The sequence below is a fragment of the Saccopteryx bilineata genome, chromosome 1 (assembly GCF_036850765.1).
Source record: "Saccopteryx bilineata isolate mSacBil1 chromosome 1, mSacBil1_pri_phased_curated, whole genome shotgun sequence".
Taxonomy (NCBI): Eukaryota; Metazoa; Chordata; class Mammalia; order Chiroptera; family Emballonuridae; genus Saccopteryx; species Saccopteryx bilineata.
In genome coordinates, this window is record NC_089490.1 from 93,706,938 (window position 1) to 93,730,086 (window position 23,149).

Sequence of the window (23,149 nt, forward strand, 5' to 3'; positions counted from 1 at the left end):
CCTCATGGGCTTTCTCCGTCTTACCTGACAGGTGCTGGGTTCCAGTGAATGTGCACGTTAAAGGGTAACTGGGGAATAGTGCTGCCACCTTCAGGGACCTCACACTTGGTCATTCCTTTGTTCAAAACGAGGCATGGTCCTCCGTCTCGGAGAGGAAATCAATAGTTAACTTTGCCTGAAGTTTTTTTATGACTTAGAAATCATAGAGGCTTTGCCTCTAGGTTCCCTCTGAGCTGCTGGAAAAGGAAAGGACTGCTCAGACCACAGCTGTCTGGCTGGGTCAGCACAGCTTTCAGATGCCAGTGATGTGACTCCTGGTGACTCCCGCAAACTCTCTTCTTCAGTTTTCCCATTTGTAAATCGGGGACAGTGGTGCTTACCTCCCAGAGCTGTAGTGAGGATGAAATTGGTTAAAACAACAGCTAACACATACTGAATGCTTAGTATGAGCTGGGAAGTATTACACGAATTCCCTCAATTTCTACTCACAATAACTTGATAAGGCAGATGCAATTATCATCCCCATTTTGCAGATGAAGAAACAGGTCAGAGAGTACAGGTAACTTGCCAAGCAATTTAACCCAGGCAACCTGGCTCTCAAACCTCTGCTGGTAACCACCACACTGAGTGCGTAGCACACGCCTGGCACACAGCAGGTCCTTCTTCCTAAAGATGTGTTTGAGTCTGATCAAGATTGATTTTCCAATTCCCAGTGGGGTTCTGATTGAAACAGATATCTGATCTAATGGGCTGTCGAACCAGCCCATCGGGGAAGTAAAGGCCCCAGCTGTCACCACTCCCGGCAGCATGGCCCCGACGTCAGAGGAGGGGAAGGGCACAGCCGGCTCCTCGGGTGTGACAGCACCAGCACGGGCTGGACACATGTCCTGTCATGTCACAGGAAGAAAAGGTGAGGGATCGCTCTTTTATGGGCCGCCCTGGGTGTAGTCCCAGTTGCTCTGAAGTTTAGTTAGCATTCAGTGGCATGCTGCCCATACATACGTACCTTGAGGCCCATAGGTATCAATTTAAGAGAAAGTCTTCATGACCAAAGGGAGAATGTCCCCTAGCCTTTGTTTGCAGGGTCTAGGCCCCTAAATAGAGGTTTCCAGCATAATACGATAATCTGCATTTGCTTTTAACTCCTTGTTTGGCCAGCTCTGTCCCATCATCACTGGTGAAGTGGAGGCCCTGAACAGCAACCTCAGCATGCTGGACGGTGAGTTCTTGCACTCTCTCCCGGACGGTTCTCTCTCCACTTCCCACTCGGGAGCCCTCCAGGTTTGCTCTTCCACCTGGTCTAGCTCCAGCTCCTCAGTCTGCTTTCCACTCTGCAAACGAGCGCCGCGGAAAAGCATAGGGAGACACGGCCTGTGTGTAGGGCCTGCTCTTTGCTGCTGCCACCAGTGTCTCCACAGGTGAATTAAACTGTCACGAGCTGAGCTGTAACCCCAGCTCTGGCACTAAATACACCCTCTTCAGAATGATTACTGCTAATCTGGGCCAGGTTACCCCCTCCTTCTAGCCCCTTCCTTGGCTCCTCGCTGCCTTTAGGATCAAGTCCGAATGCTTTTCCGTGGACTCTGCCATGCTGTGGCTCCTTCTGACCTCTCTGCTTCACCGTGCACCTTCCCTGCTCCAGAATCAAATGCTTCTCCTGCCCTCACGTCCCTCGCCTTTGCTCACGTCCTCTCTGCCTAGAAGAGCCTTCTCTCCCTTTCATCCATTTATCCATTTCATAGGTATTTACTGAGTGCCTCTTTCTTTGCCAACACTGTGCTAGGCTGTGAGGGGCACAGTCCCTTCCATCCCCTACCCCTCAGCCACCCCTTGTTTTGTGCTCACTCCTCTTTATCTTTTAAGGCTCAGCTCAGGCACAGTCTCTTCCAAGAAATCTTCCGGAATGCCCGCACCCCAAAGTTCCGCCTCCTCTATACTCACGTGATACTTTGAAGGGATCTGTCTCTCTCTCTCTCTCTCTATCTCTCTCTCTCCATCTATCTATCTCTATCTCTATCTCTTTCCCTCCACTCCACCCATTCATTCACCAGTGGTGCTGCTCTTGGTGCTGGAATGCAGCGGGAAGCCCAGGAAACAGAAATCCTTGCCCTCCTTGGACTAGTTGGGAGGAGACGGACAGCAAACAAGATAATAAGTAAAGTCTATGGCATCTTTGAGATAAGTGATCAAAAGAAAAATAAAGCAGGGAAGGAGCTGGGGAGTGGTTTTTGGTTCAGATCATTTTCCATTTTTGATACTGAACAGGTAACATAGAGTATCTGAATGAAGTAGGGAATGAGCCACTCCTAGACCTGAGCCAAGGACATTCCAGGTAGATAAAACCGCAAGCTCCCAGGCCCTGAGGTGGGAATGTGCCAGGTGTGCTGGGGGAACTGCGAGGAGGCCATACTGGGAGCAGAGGGAGAGGGAGCGAGGTGGGGGTAGTGGGAGATGAGATCGGGGAGGAGAAAGCAGATGGTTAGATGTCCAGGGCTCTGTAGGTCATTGGGGAGGCTGGCTCTTAGTCTCTCATAAGCCTTTGGAGAGCTCTGAGCAAGGCTTGCGCAATCTCACTAATATCTTAAGAATATCACTCTGACTTCTGTCTCTTAATAATAGACGGGGCTGGGGGTGGGGGGTGGGGGATGGAAGCAGAGAGACCACTTAAGAGGCTACAGCTGGAACCCACACGAGCAAGGATGGCAGCTGGCCCGGGTGAAGACAGTGGGACATGTTCGGGTCTGGGATGTACCTTTGCAGGCAGAGAAGGGGTGTTGCTGACACACTGAATGTGGGTCATGAAGCTAGTCAAGGATGGCCCTGGGTTTTTACCCTGAGCAACTAGAACATTGGAAGAATGGAATTACCATTTACTCAAGTGGGGAAGACTGTAAGAATAGGTTTGTAGTAGGAGCACCAAGAGCTCAGTTTCAGATCTGTTCTTATGACACTGTATTCTTTTTATTATTATTATTATTATTATTATTATTAAATTTGTTGCAGTGACACTGGTTAACAAAATTATACAGGTTTTCGGTGCCCAATTCTACAACACATCTCTGTACACCGTATTGTGTGTTCACCCGCCCCCCACCCCACTGTATTCTAATTTCCTGTCTATCTGTCTGTCTCCTCCAACAGACTTTAAGTTCCACGAGGGCAGGGACTTTGACTCAACTCTGTGTCCCCAGTACCAGGCACAGTGCCCAACCCACACTAGATAATAATAGTGGACGGTGAAGGGATGACAGGAGATGGGCTCCTGGACAAATAGATTGATGAGTGGATACAGCTGAATGAAAGAAAATTAATGGATTGGCGAGATGGGGAAAGAGAAGGGAGATGGAGTGGAGAAAGACTTGGTTAAGGATCCTCCTGTCCTAGCTTGCCTTGGGCGAGTTCCTTTACCTCTGGGAGCCTCCCTCCCCTCACCTGTAAAAAGGTCACACTCCTGCTTCCCTCACAGTATGATGATGGATCCATTGAGACTATGAATTGGAAAGCAGTTTTTAAAACTTTGGTGGCATAAGGTAGCCTTGTTCCCTCACGTTGGCAAATCGCTTGGTCTCTCCTTGTTTGTCACCTCCATCTATGGAATAAACCAGTCGCAACATGCAAGAAGGAAAGCTGTGGTGCCCACATTCCTTCCTGCAGCGAGGGAGGAAGCCTTCCTATCACAGAGCACAGGTGGTGATCTGGAGGGCGGCTCCCCAGGCCAGGTCGGGACCCCAACACTGCATAGGCTGTGTCCGGCGCTGAAATCCATGCTTTCTGCGAACCACGCCCACTGCCCCTCGGCCCCCTGCCTGGCCCTCTGCTCCGCTCTGAAAATGATCTTAAGAAGCGAAGCGTGACAGTTCCCAGTAGCACTGAGCGTGAGAATTTCCGCGGCCTCTCGAACTTAGTGAATTTTACTCCTATCTGTCTGTCTGTCTGTATGTCTCTTGATATTTCTTTTTTAAAATTATTTCAAATTACAATAGCAATACATGCTCATTTGTAAACAAAACAAACAAGTTCTAACTAAGGAGGCTTTGACATAGAACTTGAAAGTCTTTCATTATACCAACCTAATATGTTTGGCTTAATATTGACACATGACTTTTGTTCATCTAATTTCCTTTTTTGAAAAGAAGTATATATGCATTGTGTGTGCATGTGGGGGGGAGAGATTAAAAAGATATATAATAAAATTCTACTTAAGTTCCCCCTCTCAGGGTAATGTGACTTAAAAGGGTTTTTACTTTCTCCTTTTGACATATCTACTTTTCCTGGGTTTTAAAAAGTGAGCACATCCTGAAACTTGTATTATATTAAAAGTGAATATGTATTACTTGAGAAATCAGGTAATTATTATGTTAAACAACAGAAAATTAAAAATTATTAAGTTAATTTTTAAAAAATGTGTTATGGGCCCTGGCCAGTTGGCTCAGTGGTAGAGCGTCAGCCTGGCGTGCAGGAGTCCCCAGTTCGATTTCCGGCCAGGGCACACAGGAGAGGCGCCCATCTGCTTCTCCACCCCTCCCCCTCTCCTTCCTCTCTGTCTCTCTCTTCCCCTCCTGCAGCCAAGGTTCCATTGGAGCAAAGTTGGCTGGGGCACTGAGGATAGCTCCATGGCCTCTGCCTCAGGTGCTAGAATGGCAACGCCCCAGATGGGCAGAGCATCGCCCCCTGGTGACATGCCCAGTGGATCCCGGTCAGGCGCATGCGGGAGTCTGTCTGACTGCCTCCCCGTTTCCAACTTCAGAAAAAAAAAATGTGTTATGTGTATGCATTAATCATATGTGATGCTTTTAATGAGTGTAAATTTTCTTTTTGCTTTATTTGTTATTTAGTTTTAACCAAGATCAACAACTATACCCTTCTGGATTATTCCCTAACGAGTCCTCCAGAAATTACTGAGGACTACATTGACCTGAATTTGAAGGTAATGTTATCATCACCAGAGCCCTCATCCTGGCTATCAACAGCCAGTACATTCGTCCCTCAGTATCCTCCAGGGACTGATTGCAGGCCAACTGCATTATGTGCAGAGGAAATATACCTACCTGCTGTTCAAATAATTTAATTTTCTTTCAAGCAGTTCCCTAATGTGTATGCTCTTTCAAAAGACCCTTGGACATTTTCTAGATTGGTACATGATTGTGTGGATTGCACAAGATATGACTGTCTTCTTCAAGAAAAGAAGCATGATGTCTTCGCCTCTGTGAGTCACTTTGAGGCTAGGAGGTAGCAAGTATTAGAACTTACCTTCTCAAAGGGATTGGCCAAAATAAAAATGAAAAAGAATTTACCACCTCAGGAATTAGATATATCGGTACTTCTATTCCTGTCTTATTAGTCTATTTAACGGAGGGCTGCTGACCTCTGTTGGGGCTGTTAGCACATGAAAATGATGTTTGCTGCTTCTGGAAAAATGATTAACTGCCTTTATGTTTAGTTTTACCTCAAAATTAATAATGTTTTTAAAAAATGTTTTTTGGCTTATATTTCAATCACTCAGAGTCATTTAAATCAGTTAAATGTTACTCAAGACACATTTTGTAATAGTGGCCAATAGCTAATGACGACAACATTAGAAATACCTGTACATCTGAAATCCACGATGCATTCATGAATAGATGATGCAGGTGCAGTTCAAGGAGCTGCGTTCAACTCAGTGCAACTCAATAAATATTTGTTAAATACTTGAAACAATGTTTTAAACCATTTAGAGTTCCGGGGCCTCCTGAGTCTTTCTGCGGCACCCCAGATGCTCAGTAATCACAGATTTTAAAGGTGGAGGGGTTGACACCTTTACCTGGCACCTAAGGAACTTTTCAGAGCTGTCACCTTCAGCTCAATGCACCTGCCTTTCTTTCTTGGAGAAAGGGACTACCAAGGAATTTCTCACTAGCTTACACCCCCGGGTGGACAGACACACCCAATATATGCTCAAGAAGTTATTAGAGCTTTGAAACATAGTCGCTAGTCAAAAAGTCAGAAGGCCTAATGTTGGTTTTCTTCCCTAATGAGTGCCAGCAATGTTCCTTATTCCAACCTGAGAGGGCCCCCTCCTTTAGTTCTGCACATTGGAGCCCTCACCTAACACCCTGGTCTCTCTCTCTCTTTTCCCACAGGGCGTATTCTACCCACTGGAAAACCTTGCCGACCCCCCCTTCTCCCCCTTGCCTTTTGTGCTCCCAGAAAGCAATGACTATATGCTCTACATTGGGATCTCCGAGTACTTCTTTAGATCTGCGTCCTATGCTCATTTTATATCTGGGGCTTTCAACATCACCCTCTCCACAAAAGAGGTGAGGCGAGTTCATGGGTGATGATGGTGGGTACCAACATTTAATCTTATTAAGTGTCCCCTTATGGGGTTCTTTATGTCATACTTTCTATTCCTCGGCTTTGTTGATGACCACTCTTATCAGGACAATAAATGAATGAAGCTGTGGAATGAATGTTATGAGTTTGGGGGGTTGTTGGGTTTCCAGTTCTTCTAATTTCACTTTTTTTTTATGATTCTGAGTCCCTGTTCAAGACTGCTATTTGATGATGACAGGACCTCCTCCATCACTTATTACCTGTGACCTTGGGCAATTTCAATCTATTTAACTTCTCTGTGCCAGAGATTCCTCATTTGGAAAATGGGAAGAATGATTATTCTGTGCCTATAGGGTTGTATTGACATTAAAGAAGTTTAAATATATGTAAAGCATTCAGATGAATGCCCAGTACACAAAATAAGTGCTCTATAAATGTTGCTGATTATCATTATTATTATTCCTTGTTACACCAACATAAAGATTTTTTCTATTACAAATTGCAACTAATTTATCGACAGTGACCAGTACTAGTACAAATACTCATTGATTCTCTCTGGCATGGCCCTTCCCTTTTCCATCTAATGAGAACAGTCTTTCTAGTCAATCAACCACCAACTTTTACTGAGCATCCCTATGAATCTTTCCATTCTGTAGGTCTTAATTATTCAAGTAGTTATAATCCTTATGTTCAAAATGCTAAGTTGGCAGCACCAGCTACCATACAGTGCTGATAATTAGACACTTCTAGCTTCAAGATTTGAAAACTACCCATCTGTGAAGAGAAATTATGTAAGCGTTCTGTGTCTCAGTAATCTTGGAGAATGAGAATATCAGAGCATATTGTTCACCAACATAGAATATTTAGACATGGATCACACATATATGATATTCACAGCGTTCTCAAGGTTAAAATCACTTGCTCAAAAGGAATGTAACTCCTGTGTGACTTCCCGTGGATAAGTCACTCTACTTCTCCCAGCCTTGGATTTGCCATGGTTGGTCTAGAAAATGATGATTTGCCTTCAGACACCTTTTTTGGTTCAACAGCTTCATAATTCCTAAAAATTATAGGGAATGCTACTTTTTCCCTGAAAAGACAACCCAGGATTAAAACCTTACAGTGACTTGATGCTCTTAATTTTGCAGATTACCAGCCATTTGGTTCGAAACTCTCAAGGCGTTGGCAACTTGCTCTCCCGGGTAAGTGATCAGGATTTGACTCCCTGACAGTGTATTTGGTTTCACTGGAACTACTTCTGGAAGACTTGTGGGTTCTTTATATTCCTTTTTAGAGCAAGCCTGAGTCCATGTTTTCATTCTTAGGGAATTTTTTTCTCTTAATCAAATATTCACAAATATTTACTAAAGAAGTAATTATTATAAGCATTTTAAGTTCACAAAATAAATCATCTGTTCCATCCACAAGATTCCACCACAGTTGAAATAATTAGCCTAAGTGGGAAATAAAGGAATAGTGCCCGCACTTGTGACTTCAGTGAAGCAACTATTAATGCCATGCCTTCCAGCCCCCGCGTGTGGACATAGTACAACGACTGAAAGGTTCAGCATTGCCCTTGAGGACAAAGAAAGATGCTGTTTTGACAGCATCCTGGTTTTAGAGCAAGGATCTTGAATCACACAGACCTAACCTAGATTTAAATCCAAATTCTACAACTTACTCACCTGGAACTTGAGAAAATGACCTAAGCTCTCTAAGACTCAGTCTCTTCACTTGTGAAATGGGGGTGGGGACCTGCTTACAGGGATTTTGTGAAGATTACATGAGAGGACACAGGTAGCCCTGAAATGGTGCCGGGTACACAGCCTGTGTTCCATGAACCTCAGCTGTTATTACTTGATTTTTGTGTGTTACTGTTGTTATTATTAAGGAGCTTTTTATTATTCTTACTATATGATATAAGATTTAATACCAGAGGCCACCCCACGCTTGCGATTTTCCCTCATGAAGTCCATTTTTCCTCAAAACGTGGGCAGATTGCAGAGATCTACATCTTGTCCCAGCCTTTAATGGTTCGAATCATGGCAACAGAGCCTCCTGTGATCAATTTACTACCGGGCAACTTCACCCTGGACATCCCTGCCTCCATCATGATACTCACCCAGTCTGAGAACTCGACCGTTGAAACCATCGTTTCCATGGACTTTGTAAGTCTGCGGGGCAGAAGGGCAGCGTATACCTACCAGTCGTGTTCCTGTCGCAGGATGGACAGGAGGGGTGGGAAGTGATACATCAGTTAGGTGTGAGGACAGGGTTGAGACTGGTGTGGAGGGAGATAAGGAGAGGCTCTGCACCTGCTCTGCTCCCTGTGTGTCCTCCGTCTACTTCAGGTACAATGACAGCCAAATTTCTTTTTCCTTGAAATGAGTTCATCAAGATGGAGTTCAAGTTTATTTGAGCAGATGAAGGCCAAATGCTATTCGATAAAAAGGGACTAATACAATGAACCTAAGCAAAATACTACACACACACACACACACACACACAGTACATAGAGAAGAGGTTAGAAATATAGTTTAAAGGACATCCTCAAACAGAAAGCCTTTATATCAATAGTTATTTTTACCTGAATGACAGTATTTTTAGATTTCTTTCAAATATCTGTCGAATGAGAGAGAAAGTGGGGCTTATGATGTTTCTGCTATAGAGAATAATATCTATGGCCAGTCTGTGGCCAGAGAGATTCACGGCTCTTAGCAATCAATGCTTTTGTTGTCGGCAGGTTGCTAGTACCAGTGTTGGCCTGGTTATTTTGGGACAAAGACTGATCTGCTCCTTGTCTCTGAACAGGTAAGATCAATTGACTTGACTGTTGGGAACCTGCATCATCAGGGAGTCAATAGACCATAGAGACAGCGTGAACACTAGCAGAACAAGTGAACTTACCATTGGGTAGAAGATGAATCATTAAGAACTTTTGCCATAGTCCAGATCATTTCAAAATGGAGACTAAAAATATGTTGCAAAGTTGTTCTTTTTTTTTCTTCTCATTAAATAATACTGAGCTAAAATGGGCAACAAAATAATTATAAATACAATTCCTTAATATAAATGCACATTATGATGGTATAGCAATATAAAACTAAAATTCCTTCTATGAATCAAACTACCTGGGGTAGGATATATAGAATGATCAGATGGCCCAGGTTAAATCTGTGAAAGGAAGAAACAGACAAAGAAGGCCCTGGCCAGGTAGCTCAATTGGCTATAAATAACATCATCCCAATACACCAAAGTTGTGGGTTCGATCCCCAGTCAGGGCACATATAAGAATCAACCAATGAATGCAGAAATAAGTGAAACAACAAATCAATATTTCTTTATCTCTCTCTCTCTCTCTCTCTTCCTCTCTAAAATCAGTCAACAAATAAAAAATTTTAAAAATGACAGACAAAGAAGGCAGAGTCTAAAAAGAATAGAAAACCAACAGAGGAGAAAAGTAAATCAATCACCATCAGTCAATTTGATGCTTATCAGGACTATTGTAGAAACATGTTTTCAAATAAAATAATAATACAGTGGTACCTTGAGATACAAATTTAATTCGTTCTGTAACCAAGCTCATAAGTCAGTCACCTCGTATATCAAACTGCCAATACTGGACCTGTGCACCAACACGCCAACTAGTGGCAGCTTCTCGAATCACGACTCGTATCTCAGAATTTCACTCGGATCTCGAACAAAAATACAGACCAAGTCGCAGCTCGTATCTTAAAAAAATAAAATAAAAATAAAATAAAATAAAATAAATAAATAAATAAAAATTTTATGTTGGTCTGTTCGTATCTCAAGGTACCACTGTAACAATAATATTAAATGAAACAAGCAAAACTGCATAAACACATCCGTCAGCTCTATAAAATAGTTTTCTATCTGGACAAGGAAGTGAACAGCAAATAAAGAGCTGTGTTAAGATAGTCCATTATGAGAGTTGCACTCCTTAAAATTTTCTTTATAGCTGCAGTTGACCCTTGAGCAATGCAGAAGTTAGGGACACTGAGACCCCTCCATCCATGCAGTCAAACATTTGCTACAACTTTTAACTGCCCAAAAACTCAACTACAGTTGGCCCTGGGTATCTGAGGGAGATTGGTTCCAGGATGCCCGTGGATATCAAACTCCAAGGATGCTCAAGTCCCTTATATGCAGTGATGTAGAATAATGCATACGGCCAGCTCCCTGCATCTGTGGATTCCCAAACCTAGGTCATAAATACTGTTTGAATACTGGTTGGTTGTATCCACAGATGTGAAATACCTATACAGATGTTACAAAGAACTGACAGTATCTTTGGAAAAAATCTGCATATAAATAGACCCAAACTGTTCAAACCTGTTTTGTTCAAGAGTTAACTGTATATTGTTTTCCCAGTGAAAGGAACAACAATAAAAAAGAAAGGTCGTGTTATTTGCCAGAGACAAAAAATTTCAAGAAGGTTTCACTCAACACTTCCCAGCCCTTCAAAACAGGTCTTCTTTCTCCACTGGGCTCAGTAGGCACAGTCCCTAGAGCCCACAATACTTTAGGGATCCATGAAAATGTTTTAGTATATTTTAAAATAAGATTAAAAAGTGAATACAAACTAGCATGGAGTATACTTATCTTTTTACCAACACAGTCTTAAAATATAATTTATAACTTCTTTTATGGAAGAAAGGCTCCCAAAGCCAAAATGCCTCAGCCCCCTGAAGTCATAATGTGGCCCTATTTCCAGAAGATAAAGCTCATGAAACTCCAAACCTTGATGTGTGAGCTTTGGGATGGCGGTTTTATTGGTTGAGACAGAGAGCAGAAGGTGAGCAGGGGAAGGATGGAAGGGGAGGAGTTGGCAGCAGCTGAGCTAGGCTTGCACAAGGGCGAGGAGAGAACGTGGAGTGTGGTGGGCCTGAGAGCAGGCCTGTGAGTACAGATGAGACCTCCATCTGTGTGAGGACCGAGGGGACAGGGCTGGTGGGGAGGCTGGAAAACTGGAGCGATGGGGAGAACGAGGCCGGGCTGCTCTGAGGCAGCAAGCTCCTCAGCAGGTGGAAACAACACGTGCACTTGAGCAGTGGTCTGGTTTACTGTCAGGATCTGAAGGAAGGATTTAACATGGATGGGGCTGCAGGCTTACAGCTGGCAGGTAAGAAAGACCTTAAGGAGCAGAGAGCAGGTTTGCTTCTCTGCTTAATTCAGGCTAACCCTAAACTCCGACATTCCGGCTGGTGAGAGATTGTGTGTTCAGTGGGCGCTTTGTTTATTTATGGGAATAATTTGGAAAACTAGTTGTAACCTGCTAAATTCACATCATTGAGAGAAACGTATGACTTCTCCGGCTTCCTAAGGTCCACAAGCTTGCTTTGACCTTGTGACCACACCCCTGCAGTTAGGACTTCTGCCCTCCAGGGGTCTTCTTTAGATTCTCCTGCCTGGGAAGCATCCTGCCATCTTAGTGGGGTCTGAGCAGGAACAGCTACATAATTTGCAAGACCCAGGACAAAATAAAAATGCTGTCCCCTTGTTCAAAAATTATGTAGAATTTCAAGATGGAGACAGCAGGGCACTGAAGCAAGCAAAGGCCCTTCTGAGCAGAGGCCCTGTCCCAACTGCACAGGTTGCACGCATTGAGTCTGACAGTGGCTCCTGCAGGGGGTGCTGTAGCCAACCTCAGGCAGTGAGTGGACTAAGGCCAAGGCAGGTGGGCCAGGCTTCACTGAGGCTTCAGGCCACCAAAGTGAGAGGCAAAACTTTGCAAAGGAGCGGAGGTGACTCTGAAAGGGCGGCCTTAGCCGTTGGCAGCTAGAGCAGTCTCCCCGCCACCCACATGGGCCACCCCAGCCAGTGTCTCCACTCCTGGGCTTGCAGGCAAGCGTGGCTTTTCAGGATGGGCTGGTTTCTTCTTTGGTGATGTCAGGGAGATACAGCAGGAAGAGGTGGAAAGCAGGTGGGGACTGGTGAAACATCCCTGGGAAGAGCCGGGGGACACAGGGACCAGGGACACAACCCTCCAGAACCCCCAGCCTCGCTCACGCCACCCCCCAGGGGCCTCTTTCTGATGATGCTCAGGGTGGGCTGCATAGATGCGAGATGTGGACATCAGAGTCACAGCCAGAGTGGTGAGTTTAGAGAGGCAGTGAGATTGCACACTTTGCAGTCGGACTGGCTGGTTCAGATCCCAGCCCAGATGCATTCGCTGGGAAGTCTCAGGAAAGTTTCTTAACCTGTCTGACCCCCCCCCCATTTCCTCCTCTATAAAATGAGAATGAAATAAAACCTACTTCAGGGCTTGTTGTGAGGAATACATGAGTTAATACATATAAAGTGCATGTTGTGTGTTTAAGAAATGTTGGCTGTGGATAGTATTTAAAATGTGGGGCTGACTTCTGCCAGGGGAAAGCAGTGCTCCAACATGCAAGGTCATTTCAAGAGTTCCCCTATTCAGAGCATACTGCACTCCTGTCTCCCGCCCAGTGATGGCACTTAGAGAAATCGCCTTTTGTTCTACAGTGTATGACAACTCTTCATTATTGAGCCTTTACTGTCTACTGGTCCTGTGCTGAGCAGTGCTCATTTATTATTTCACTTTAGCCTCACAGCCCTGTATCTCCAGGACCTGGCACAGTGCTCACTAAATGTCTGTGGACTGAGTGAATAGCCCTGGAATAAGCGTTATTATCCCCATGGTTCAGTCTCTGGAGGTTATATAATAACTTACTAAAGGCACAGAGCTAATGAATAGCGGAACCAGAACCTGAACCTGGGAGAATCTGTTTTCAAGCCTTGAGTGTTCACTTACTACTTTATAGTGCCTTTGGTGTAGTGAAGAGCTAAGATTTAAAAATAAGACTTAGACCTAATACCTTGCCTAGAAGCAGAAACTGGTAAGAATGGAGTCACAGTGAATTGAAACAGGTAGCCTGTCCTTTCTCAATGATAAGTATTGATAGGAGAGAAGACACTGGCATTGGATATAGCCCCTTCCTTGTTGCATTAAGAACTTGAGTAGAGGAAGGATAAAGAATGCAAAAGCTGGGAGTATAAATAATAAACTTGACCTCTTTGGGTATGTCTGGTTAAGAGGTGCAGGCTCTGGAGTCAGGCATGTGTGAGTTTAAATTCTACCTCAGTTGTTCGGAACTGTGGGACCTTGAGCAAGTTAATTAACCCCTCTAAGTATCAATTTCCTCATCAGCAAAGCAGAGCACCTCTCCACAGAGTTGTTGTATGGATAAATGAGATAATGTGTGAAAAATATAATCCCCAGCCATAATCAGTGCTCAGGAGAGATCTGTTACTTCCAGACATTGTGTTCCATTCTCTTTCCCCATTCTACGATCAAAGTCGGACAAGTGAGAGGAAGAAATTGGTCCCAAGAGACAGGACAAGCCAGGATGGTCTCAAAAGCTGTGGAGTTGGCATTCAGAGTCATAAACCAGATCCTTACTACTCTGTTTACAATAGAGAATTTTGTTCCAAACACAGTTCTTTTGGTGGGTAACCCCAAACGGGGCTGGCCCACCATGTAGACATTTTGAGATTATTTCAGAGGCCAAATTAAATGATACCCTTACCCAGTTCTCATCCAGATGATGTAACTCTAACCCTCTTTTCTTTTTTTTATTATTAATTTTATTGGAGTGACATAGATCAGTCAGGGTACAGAGGTTCAGAGAAAACATCTCCAGGTTATTTTCACATTTGATTATGTTACATACCCATCACCCAAAGTCAAATTATCTTTCGTCACCTTCTATCTGGTTTTCTTTGTGCCCTTCTCCCCCAGCCCCCTCCCTCTCCTCCCCCCCCATAACCATCACACTCTTGTCCATGTCTCTGAGTCTCATTTTTATGTCCCACCTATGTATGGAATCATACAGTTCTTAGTTTTTTCTGATTTACTTATTTCACTCCATATAATGCTATCAAGGTCCATCCATGTTGTTGTAAATGATCCGATGTCATCATTTCTTATGGCTGAGTAGTATTCCATAGTATATATGTACCACATCTTCTTTATCCAGTCATCTATTGAAGGGCTTTTTGGTTGTTTCCATGTCTTGGCCACTGTGAACAATGCTGCAATGAACATGGGGCTGCATGTGTCTTTACATACCAATGTTTTTGAGTTTTGGAGGTATATTCCCAATAGAGGGATTGCTGGGTCACATGGTAGTTCTATTCTTAATTTTTTGATTAACCACCATACTTTCTTCCATAGTGGTTGTACTACTTTACATTCTCACTAACAGTAGATGAGTAACCCTCTTTTCTTAATCGCAAGCAAAGCTTGAAGCAATCAAATGTACATTATTGTTGATCCATTTAGAACTTTAGATTATTTTTTGATATTGCCATGATTGAGGCTTTGGTTGCTCCCACAGTGCACCCCACCCCACTACCATCAGCATGTACACACATGCCTTACAACCCCTCCCATGCAACATCGTCAGAAAATGCAAATGTAGCTGACTACAAGCAGATAGAGTCACCACCTAACTCCACTCCTCACCGCCTGGGTGGTGAACCACCTGGAGAGAAACCCAGAAAGGAAAACAGGTCTGGGAAGAATGGGTTCAGTTGTTGGAAAGGAGCTTTGGACAGGCATCAGGGCTCAGATTTGGCACCTGGGTTGACCTCCATCTCTGCCTTCCTCTGAGCTACTGTTGAAGCCAGGACAGAGGAATGCCACCATGAGGGAGCCCATGAGAGGAGGAAACCCCAAATGACTCCTTCCCCTTCTCCCTGACTCTTTGGGGAAGTCTCCAGGCTACAGAAGACAATGAAGTTAAAACATGAGAGGAACTCTTTCTCATTGAGAGGATCCCTTAATACCAGAATGGGCTCCACCCATTCCTCCCTCAAAGCCTTTCATAGATGGGTTAAGTCCACAGCCTGGGGTTTCACCCTCTTCAGTTACTGAGTCTATCTTTCAAGCCAGCCAGTCTTACTTCCCAGGGCTCCCTGAAACGGAGTATGCTGGTGGAATGAGACCCACAGTGGATCCCCCTCTAAGCGAACTCAGTTCCAGTAAACACTCTCCCCCATCTCCTTTAGCCTCTCATTTATCCGTGTATCCGCTCAAGGAGAACTTATCAGGCACCTATGTTGTGCTTTGCACTGTTCTTGATCCAGACAGTAGAGAAGACAGTGGTTTCTCCCTTACCCATCCACAGCCTGGTGAGAGAAACACGCAGATGAACAGGCAATTACAATACTGGTTGCCAAGGGACATGGTAGTGATGGTAGTCTCACACACACACACACACACACACACACACACACACACTGCTTCTCTCAAAGGCAGTTTATTTTCCTCCATTTCTCTCTCCCTCTCTCTCCCTCTCACACGCGCCACTGACCTTTTTTTTTTTTTTAAACCTTGTCACCTCAGAATTCCTGCAGCAAGTCAGTATGGTGTATAAACTCACAAAAGAGCACCTGAATACACACTGCTTTGCATTGTTCTCTAATTGCTTCTTGCACACACCGCTTCTCTCCATCCCTCATATAAATAGCATTCTGCACATTGCACACATAGCACATCACTGAGCCTGGAATGGGCACCTGGGAAACCTCGGGCCTGCCAGTCCTTCCTCCGTGCTGCAGCCAGAGCGATCTTTACAAAACCCAGACATCATCTCCCTTCTTTAAACCTTCCGTAGATTCCTTGTTCTTAGGATAAATATCAAAATTCTAACACGGCCCGAGAAACCCAGCCTGGTCAACCTGTCTGCCTCTCTAGCACCATCTTTCTACACTCTCTCCCAAGCTCTCTGTTCCCCACCTGGGGCCTTTGCAACCTCTTCCTAGACCTCTTCTCTCTTCCTTCCCCATTTTGCCTTTTCAGTCCTGCTCATCCTTCACATGTTAGCTCAGAGACATATCTCCCTTTTTTGGGAAACTTCCTGTGCTCACCACATAAGATCAGGTTCCTTTCTCATTGGCCTCCATGAATGGATTCCTTTCCACCGGAGCATTGATCTTAGTGTGCAGCTAACCCTTACTGGGATTGACTAATGCCCGCCTCCTACTGGGCTGTAAGCTACAGGAGAGTGGTGCCCATGTCTGGCTTTGCTTGCAATCATATCTGCAGCATCTGTCCCAGAGCTGACTTATATTAGGCATTCCATAAATATTTGCTGGGTGAGTCAATGAATAAATGAATGAACACTAGGTGCCATGCTCTGCACTCAGTCTAGGAATGCAAGGTGAGACTGAATATCGACAAGGAGTTCACAGTCAGAGGGCAAAGAGATAAACAATTATTATAGGGCATTGAGTGTGGGATTGATTTTCAATGTCTGCTATGGCCATGGGGTTGGAGGAACGGCTTTGTAAGTGCCTGCACTTCGATCCGCTTGACCTTCATTATGTCCTATTGGCTATATTGACCCAGATCATAAACGGCCTTTGCCATGCTTAAGAGTTTGCATTTTAGCTCTGGTTTTCAGTCAGGACAATAAACCACCTCTAAAACTTTTTAAATAGGCTATATTCTTATATATCTGCAAGGTAGGGCTATTTGAGCTACATTTCTCCCCAAGGACTCTGTGGTTCTGTCGTAAAAATTAGTAGCCTGACAGAGAATAAAAGGTCAAAGGACTGAACTCAGTCGCCACCTAGTGGCCTAAGCTGCACTTGCATGTGTTTTGGAACCAGAGGAGGGAGAGTTTGCTCTCTCTGCTCCACCCGTTTCTCTGCAGTTAGTGAGATGTGTCCATTAATAAGCTAACATAATGAGTGTATCTAGAGAACAACAAGAGAGATGGCAGTAAGATGGCTTTAGGGGAAAGGATAGTCAGTTCATGGGAAACCCCAGACAAGCTCACTCATAGCAGGTGGTCCTGAAGTAGCCAATCACGGCTCAGGGTTGTGATGGAAGAAAAGTCAAGAAACCTCACAAGTGTGTTTCACCTTTATGTCGGCCAACTTTCCAGCCTGGTGTGCCTTCTCCTTGGTAAGAGATGGTGTGACCGGGGGGAGGCATCCTCACATTTCCCCAGCAGTGCCTTTAACAGTTACACCGTGTTGCCTTTAATAGCAAACAGCTATCATAGCTAAGGGTTCCCCAGTGTGTTATGATTGAGCAGATAGATACAAAAATGATACAGAGGATACAGCCTTCTGTGAGCGGTGGCCTTCACTGAATATGGAGTCAAGAGTCAGGTAGAGTGAGATTTGTCATCCAAATCCACCAGTTGCTAGCTCTGTGACTCAGGTAATTTAATCCTCCTCTCTGAGCTTCAGTTCCCTTGTCTCCAAAAGGGGCGATGATAATTGTGTCTATCGGAGGGTTATCGTGAAGATTAAATTTTAAAGTGTTTATAAATCTCCTAAACCAGGACAGGTCATAGGAGTGTCATCGCTATAGCCATGATCGTTGTCATGTTTATTAATAAGGAAGCAACCTGGATCAGAGAAGTGATGAGGCTGAGTTCAGAGCAAATATACCTGAAACTGTTCTCCCCACCAAGTACTACCCAGGCCTAATCCTGCTTAGTTAGCTTCTGAGATCAGTTGGGATGGGGCACCTGGGGGGGGGGGGGCGGGGGGAGCTGTAGACTGAAAACTATTTCTTTTTTTAAAGATTTTATTTATTGATTTTAGAGAGAGAAGAAAAAGAGAAAGAGAGGAGGAAGGAAGGGGAAGCATCAACTGGTAGTAAAAACTATTTCTTAAGATTGTTCTTGCCTGACCTGTGGTGGCGCAGTGGATCAAGCGTCGACCTGGAAATGCTAAGGTCGTTGGTTTGAAACCCTGGGCTTGCCTGGTTAAGGCACATATGGGAGTTGATGCTTCCTGCTCCTCCCCCCTTTCTCCCTCTCTATGTCTCTCTCTGTTTCTCTTCTCTAAAAAATGAATAAATAAAAATAAGTAATAAAAATAAAGACTTTTAAAAAAATAAAAGATTATTCTGCATTCCAAGTTGTCAGCGGTAAGCCCCACAGAGTAAGAGCACTTGGGGAACCGATGCCTGTGCTATTCCTCCTGCTCTGCTTCTTAAGCAGCAAATATAGGGGTGAAGACGTAATGAAATATTATGTCCTTACAAGACTGGGTGGGGTTTGTTTTTTTTTAGTAGTGAGCTGTGAACAAAATCCCCTATCCTTTTATTTCCTTTCTATTGAAATGATTCGTTTAAAATAGTCCTCCTTTAATCTTTTGCTGTTGGTTTCCTTGTTTTGTTTTTAGGTTCCGCCTCTCTTTGCCAGAGTCCAATCGCGGCAACATTGAGGTAGGAATTGGAGCTCTTGGAGTTTCCTATCCAGGAAGAATGAGAGTTCTCTACATTAGCTGGATGATGGTTTCTCTACTGCTGAGTAGTACTTGTCTTTCCCAGGAGTGTAGATTTTACCTTTAAAATTCTCTATGTAGCTACTCGTCTGCCAAGCCCATAACTCTTCAACAAGGGAGGAACTCTCCAATTCACTTTTATCTGTTCAGAAAGACTTTTAGAAGTACCAAAATACTGTTAAGACATTGTGTAATGTTGGGGGGGAAAGCATTTTCAGGGAGATTTTACTCTTTGTCTAAAATAACCCTTTACAGTTAAATTTAAGATCCAGACTCCTGAAGGGCGAGGCTCTATGTCACATATTAGGCCATGATCAAGTTTGTTCTCTGAAGACTTTCTATCCATCTCCTAAAATTAGGTCAAGGCTGGTTGTGTAAATATTTTCTCAGGGGGCCCAGCCTAGTGACCTCCTAATTGAAAGAGTATAACTCAATATACAACTTAGGAACCACCCCCAATCTTCAGGAAGATCAGCCAAATCTCTAATTGGCATCCAACCCTCATGGTGCTTATAATCTAGAGCAGTGGTTCTCAGGTAGGGTCACTGTGGATTAGCACCTCTGTGGCAAAGCCATTTGGTAGGTGACAGACTATAGTCAATGAGAATGCATAGCGGACTATCTACTTGGTAGAGAGAACAGTTTCCTGAGCCCAGAATTGTCCAAATGAGTCCAAGCCTTTCAGGAAGACCCAAAAAACTTGCTTAGTATCAACAACGGAGTGTACTAACCATGACATTTCTAAAAAAAAAAAAAACAAAAACACCCAAAAACCAAAGAAAAACCAATGGTACGTACCGGGCATAATATTAATTTGTGTAATCCTGGCAACACCCTATAGTACTGTTATCTTTGCCTTTGGTTGAGGTGTTTGAGGCACAAAGAAGTTAAGGAACTTTCCCAATATCACTCAGTAACGTAGTAAAACCAAAAGAGGTAAACCTAGAAAGTCTGCTTCAGAGCTTCAGAGCCACCCTTGCTAAGCTGCAAAGAGGTCCTTATTATTGTTAAGCCTACAGAATGCTTGAAAGATAGTCATTGAATGAATTCATGTTCTTCGTAGTCCATTTATTTTTAATACCTGGAATTCCCAGGAACCAACACTTTGCTAAGATGGTACAGCTTCCATGGGTTATTAAAGATAAAGTGGGCAGTCCGTGGTGCCACTGACTGTGGAGCATAACCCAAGGCAAGGGCACCGCTGTGGCTGGGCTTCCAGAAAACTCAGGAAAGACTGCTAGTGGGGATATGTATTAGTTGTTCTAGGTTGTCTTGCTTGGTGGTACCTAAGCTGCCATGTTTGCTGCCACCATGTGGTCCCTCTGCATTTGTTGTCACTAATATCCAGGGTAGACAGGAGCAAAAATGTCTATCCTCAAGGAGGGAAAAAGGTTGGGAAATCTCTATCATATGCTTTCCCACAAAGTAGCTTTCACTGTCTGGAAGCTTGAATACGTGTCTCTGTGGGGAGATTCTAATTATAGCTCTCTCTGCCCCAATAAGGTCTGGGAAAGTGCAGGTCCCAAGCAGGCACGGTACTTTCAGAATGCCTTGACTTGGCAACTGATTTAGTTTCCTTTTTCATTTTAGGTCTTAAGGTTTGAAAATATTCTGTCCTCCATTCTCCACTTTGGCGTCCTCCCCCTGGCCAACGGTAAGAGGTTCTTGAGAAACAGTGTGACGCTGACGTTGGCTAAATGGAGGGGATTGTTTGGGACTTTCCACCCGAAGCTTTTACTTCATGAGTGTTATTATAAATCTTGGCCAGTGCCAGATTTTGCAGAGTTTGTACCATTAATGATACAGTTGCAAGATTCTAAGCCATCAGCTACTATACTTGAAGACTCAGCCAGAAAGGCTATCTCTGGGCCGTGGCTGGGTGTCTAGGTGGATAGAACGTCAGCCCAGCCTGCCAAGGTCACAGATTCAATCCCTAGTCAGGGCATATAGGAGAAGCAATCAATGAGGGAACAATGAAGTGGAATGATGAGTTGATGCTTCCTTCCCTTGCTTCTCTCTCTCTCCCTCACTCTCTCTCTTTCTCTCTCTCAAATCAATGGAAAAACCATTCTCCTTACACAGTAAAGAGTCTCCAGCCAGAAATGACATTATTATCCCTAGTAGTTGGTATCTCTCTGGTTCTCTGTGGCTCTCACAAAGACCATCATCTGATAGACATTGTTTTAATGAATGGCAGTTGTTCACACACAGCAGCATCTTGAGTTTGACTTAAACAAAATATATTTTGTTCTCAGGACCCAGTAAGTAAGGTATTTTCAAACTACAGATCGGACAGGGTGCCAGCATTTTCCTGTCATCCAAATGCACAAAGCTGCAGATGCATTTTTATACAATGCGGATTAATTAACCATTCTTCTGGGGAAATGCTGGGGACATAGCAGGAAAAATAAAAGCACAAGACCAGTGAGGATGAAAAGATAAATTATTAAAAAGCTGCTTGTTAGCCTCTTACTAAAGAGCTTGCCAAGACTTCTGTTCCTGTGCCCAATTATTTTACCTCTTGTTTTATATTTCAGCAAAATTGCAGCAAGGATTTCCTCTGCCCAGCTCACACAACATCTCATTAGTCAATTCAGACATTGAAGTTCTTGAGGTAAGAATGTGAATGGTCTCCCAGCTGCCACGTTTCTTTTCATAGTGGAATAAGCCTCTTTCTATTTGTGAACTTTTGTTTTATTTTGTTCTGCTTTGTTTTTTTCACCAAGCCCAGGGAATTTTATAATCAGAATGTTTAGCTCTTAAAGCTTTTAATTCATAATGAAAAGCTTGTACACTTGAGTTTTAAAATCAGACCTGGTCCAATTTTTCTTTGCAGCCAAATTCATTCCCACCACAGAACAAGAGGCACTGTGGTGTGCTTTATTGTCTTAACTGCACAAGACAGCCTGAAAGCTGGGATTATTGGTCCAATTTTATGGAAAAGGAAAGTAAGGTCAGAGAGGTGAATGGGGCTTATGTAGCTGGCAAAAGGCACTGCTGAGGCCTGGGGGAGGAGAGGATGTGACACAGTAGAACCTGGTAAAGAAGCCATCTCTCACCTGACCAGGTGGTGGCGCAGTGGATAGAGCGTTGGACTGGGATGCCAAGGACCCAGGTTCGAGACCCCAAGGTTGCCAGATTGAGTGCGGGCTCATCTGGTTTAAGCAAAAGCTCGCCAGCTTGGACCCAAGGTCGCTGCTCGAGCAAGGGATTACTCGGTCTGCTGTAGCCTCACAGTCAAGGCACATATGAGAAAGCAATCAATGAACAACTAAGGTGTTGCAACGAAAAACTGATGATTGATGCTTCTCATCTCTCTCTGTTCCTGTCTGTATATACCTATCTCTGACTCTCTCTCTCTCTCTGTAAAAAAAAAAAAAAAAAAAAAAAAAAAGAGAGAAGAAGAAGAAGAAGCCATTTCTCCCTTGCCCTTCAGGTAAACCCAGATATCCTATGGCTGCAGGTGCCCAAAATTTAACTTTATCTTCACTTTTGCATCTTTTTCAGCATTTCATTCTGATTTCCACTGACCTGAAGTATGAAAAACCCATAAAACAGCAACCAAGTTTCAGTGGCTGGGAAGGTCTGAACCTGATAAGTGGACAGTGGAGGGGGAAATCAGTCCCCTGATTGCCTGCTTGGAATCCACTCTGGGAAATAAATGGCTCTTATTCCCACCTACTCTAAACCCAGAAGGAGAAGAAGGTGCAGACTGCAGACTGGAGTTTTAAAGTGCTTGTGAAGTGCTTAGGCCTTCTCGAGCCCTCAGGGACAGAGGGAGGCAAACTGGGTTAAAGAGTTAAATCAGGGTGTGTGTGTGTGTTTGTCTGTGTGTGTGGAGAGATGGACATTTGAATGTGTGTTCATATTTCAAGACATGTTGTGTGTTCCTGTGTTTGTAAGATTCTGTGGCCAAGAGCTAGGCATGTATTTCTGACAAGATACATGAGAAACTCTTAACAGATTTGAATTGGTGTTATCAGTGGAGATCTCTGCGGCCCTTTCTGCTTTCTAGGGGTCTCTCCCACACCCACCCCTGCATATCAGATTTTGTGTTTTATATTCATAGCTCCTATCCCCTGTATTTAATTAAAATTGTTTTCTATTAATGTCAACCTTGTCTTTTTATTTGCAAAATTTCCTGTCCCGGATTTAAAAATAATAATAATAATAATAATAAAATCAGACAGAAAAGAGGGTAGAGAATTTAGTGACTTTAACTTTAATGAAACCTGAGGTTATGTAGATTTCAAAGCTTGATTTTACCTCTCAGATGTTTCCAGTGAGAAACAGGGTGATCACAGGAAACTCAGAAAGTTGTATCACTTAAGTTTTAGGATATTTCTCTCCCCTCAGACTCAATGAAATGGCAGTGCAGAGTATTAACCCTAAGTAACTCATAGTTGATGACGATATTAATGTTATTAGAGCACCTGATCCATGGGGTGAAATTGGAGCACAAGAGGAGGAGAGGGAAAGTGGTATGGATGATGCAAGAAATGAATAGAAACCACAAACTTTGCTTTTGTGTTTTTGTTTACAG

At 43.8% G+C, this 23,149-nt stretch overlaps 1 protein-coding gene across 1 annotated transcript in view; it reads left to right on the top strand.

The window, feature by feature from the left end:
* Positions 1-22,639, top strand: part of BPIFC (BPI fold containing family C) — a 38,701-nt gene extending 16,062 nt beyond the window's left edge. Inside the window, exons 7-16 of the mRNA XM_066253097.1 lie at positions 1,159-1,219; positions 4,836-4,927; positions 6,120-6,296; positions 7,461-7,514; positions 8,310-8,480; positions 9,056-9,123; positions 18,505-18,547; positions 20,197-20,260; positions 21,144-21,220; positions 22,114-22,639. Coding sequence (XP_066109194.1) covers positions 1,159-1,219; positions 4,836-4,927; positions 6,120-6,296; positions 7,461-7,514; positions 8,310-8,480; positions 9,056-9,123; positions 18,505-18,547; positions 20,197-20,260; positions 21,144-21,220; positions 22,114-22,236 — 930 coding nt within the window. The 3' untranslated portion in view covers positions 22,237-22,639. The remainder of the gene's footprint in view (positions 1-1,158; positions 1,220-4,835; positions 4,928-6,119; positions 6,297-7,460; positions 7,515-8,309; positions 8,481-9,055; positions 9,124-18,504; positions 18,548-20,196; positions 20,261-21,143; positions 21,221-22,113) is intronic.
* Positions 22,640-23,149: the final 510 nt, after the last annotated feature.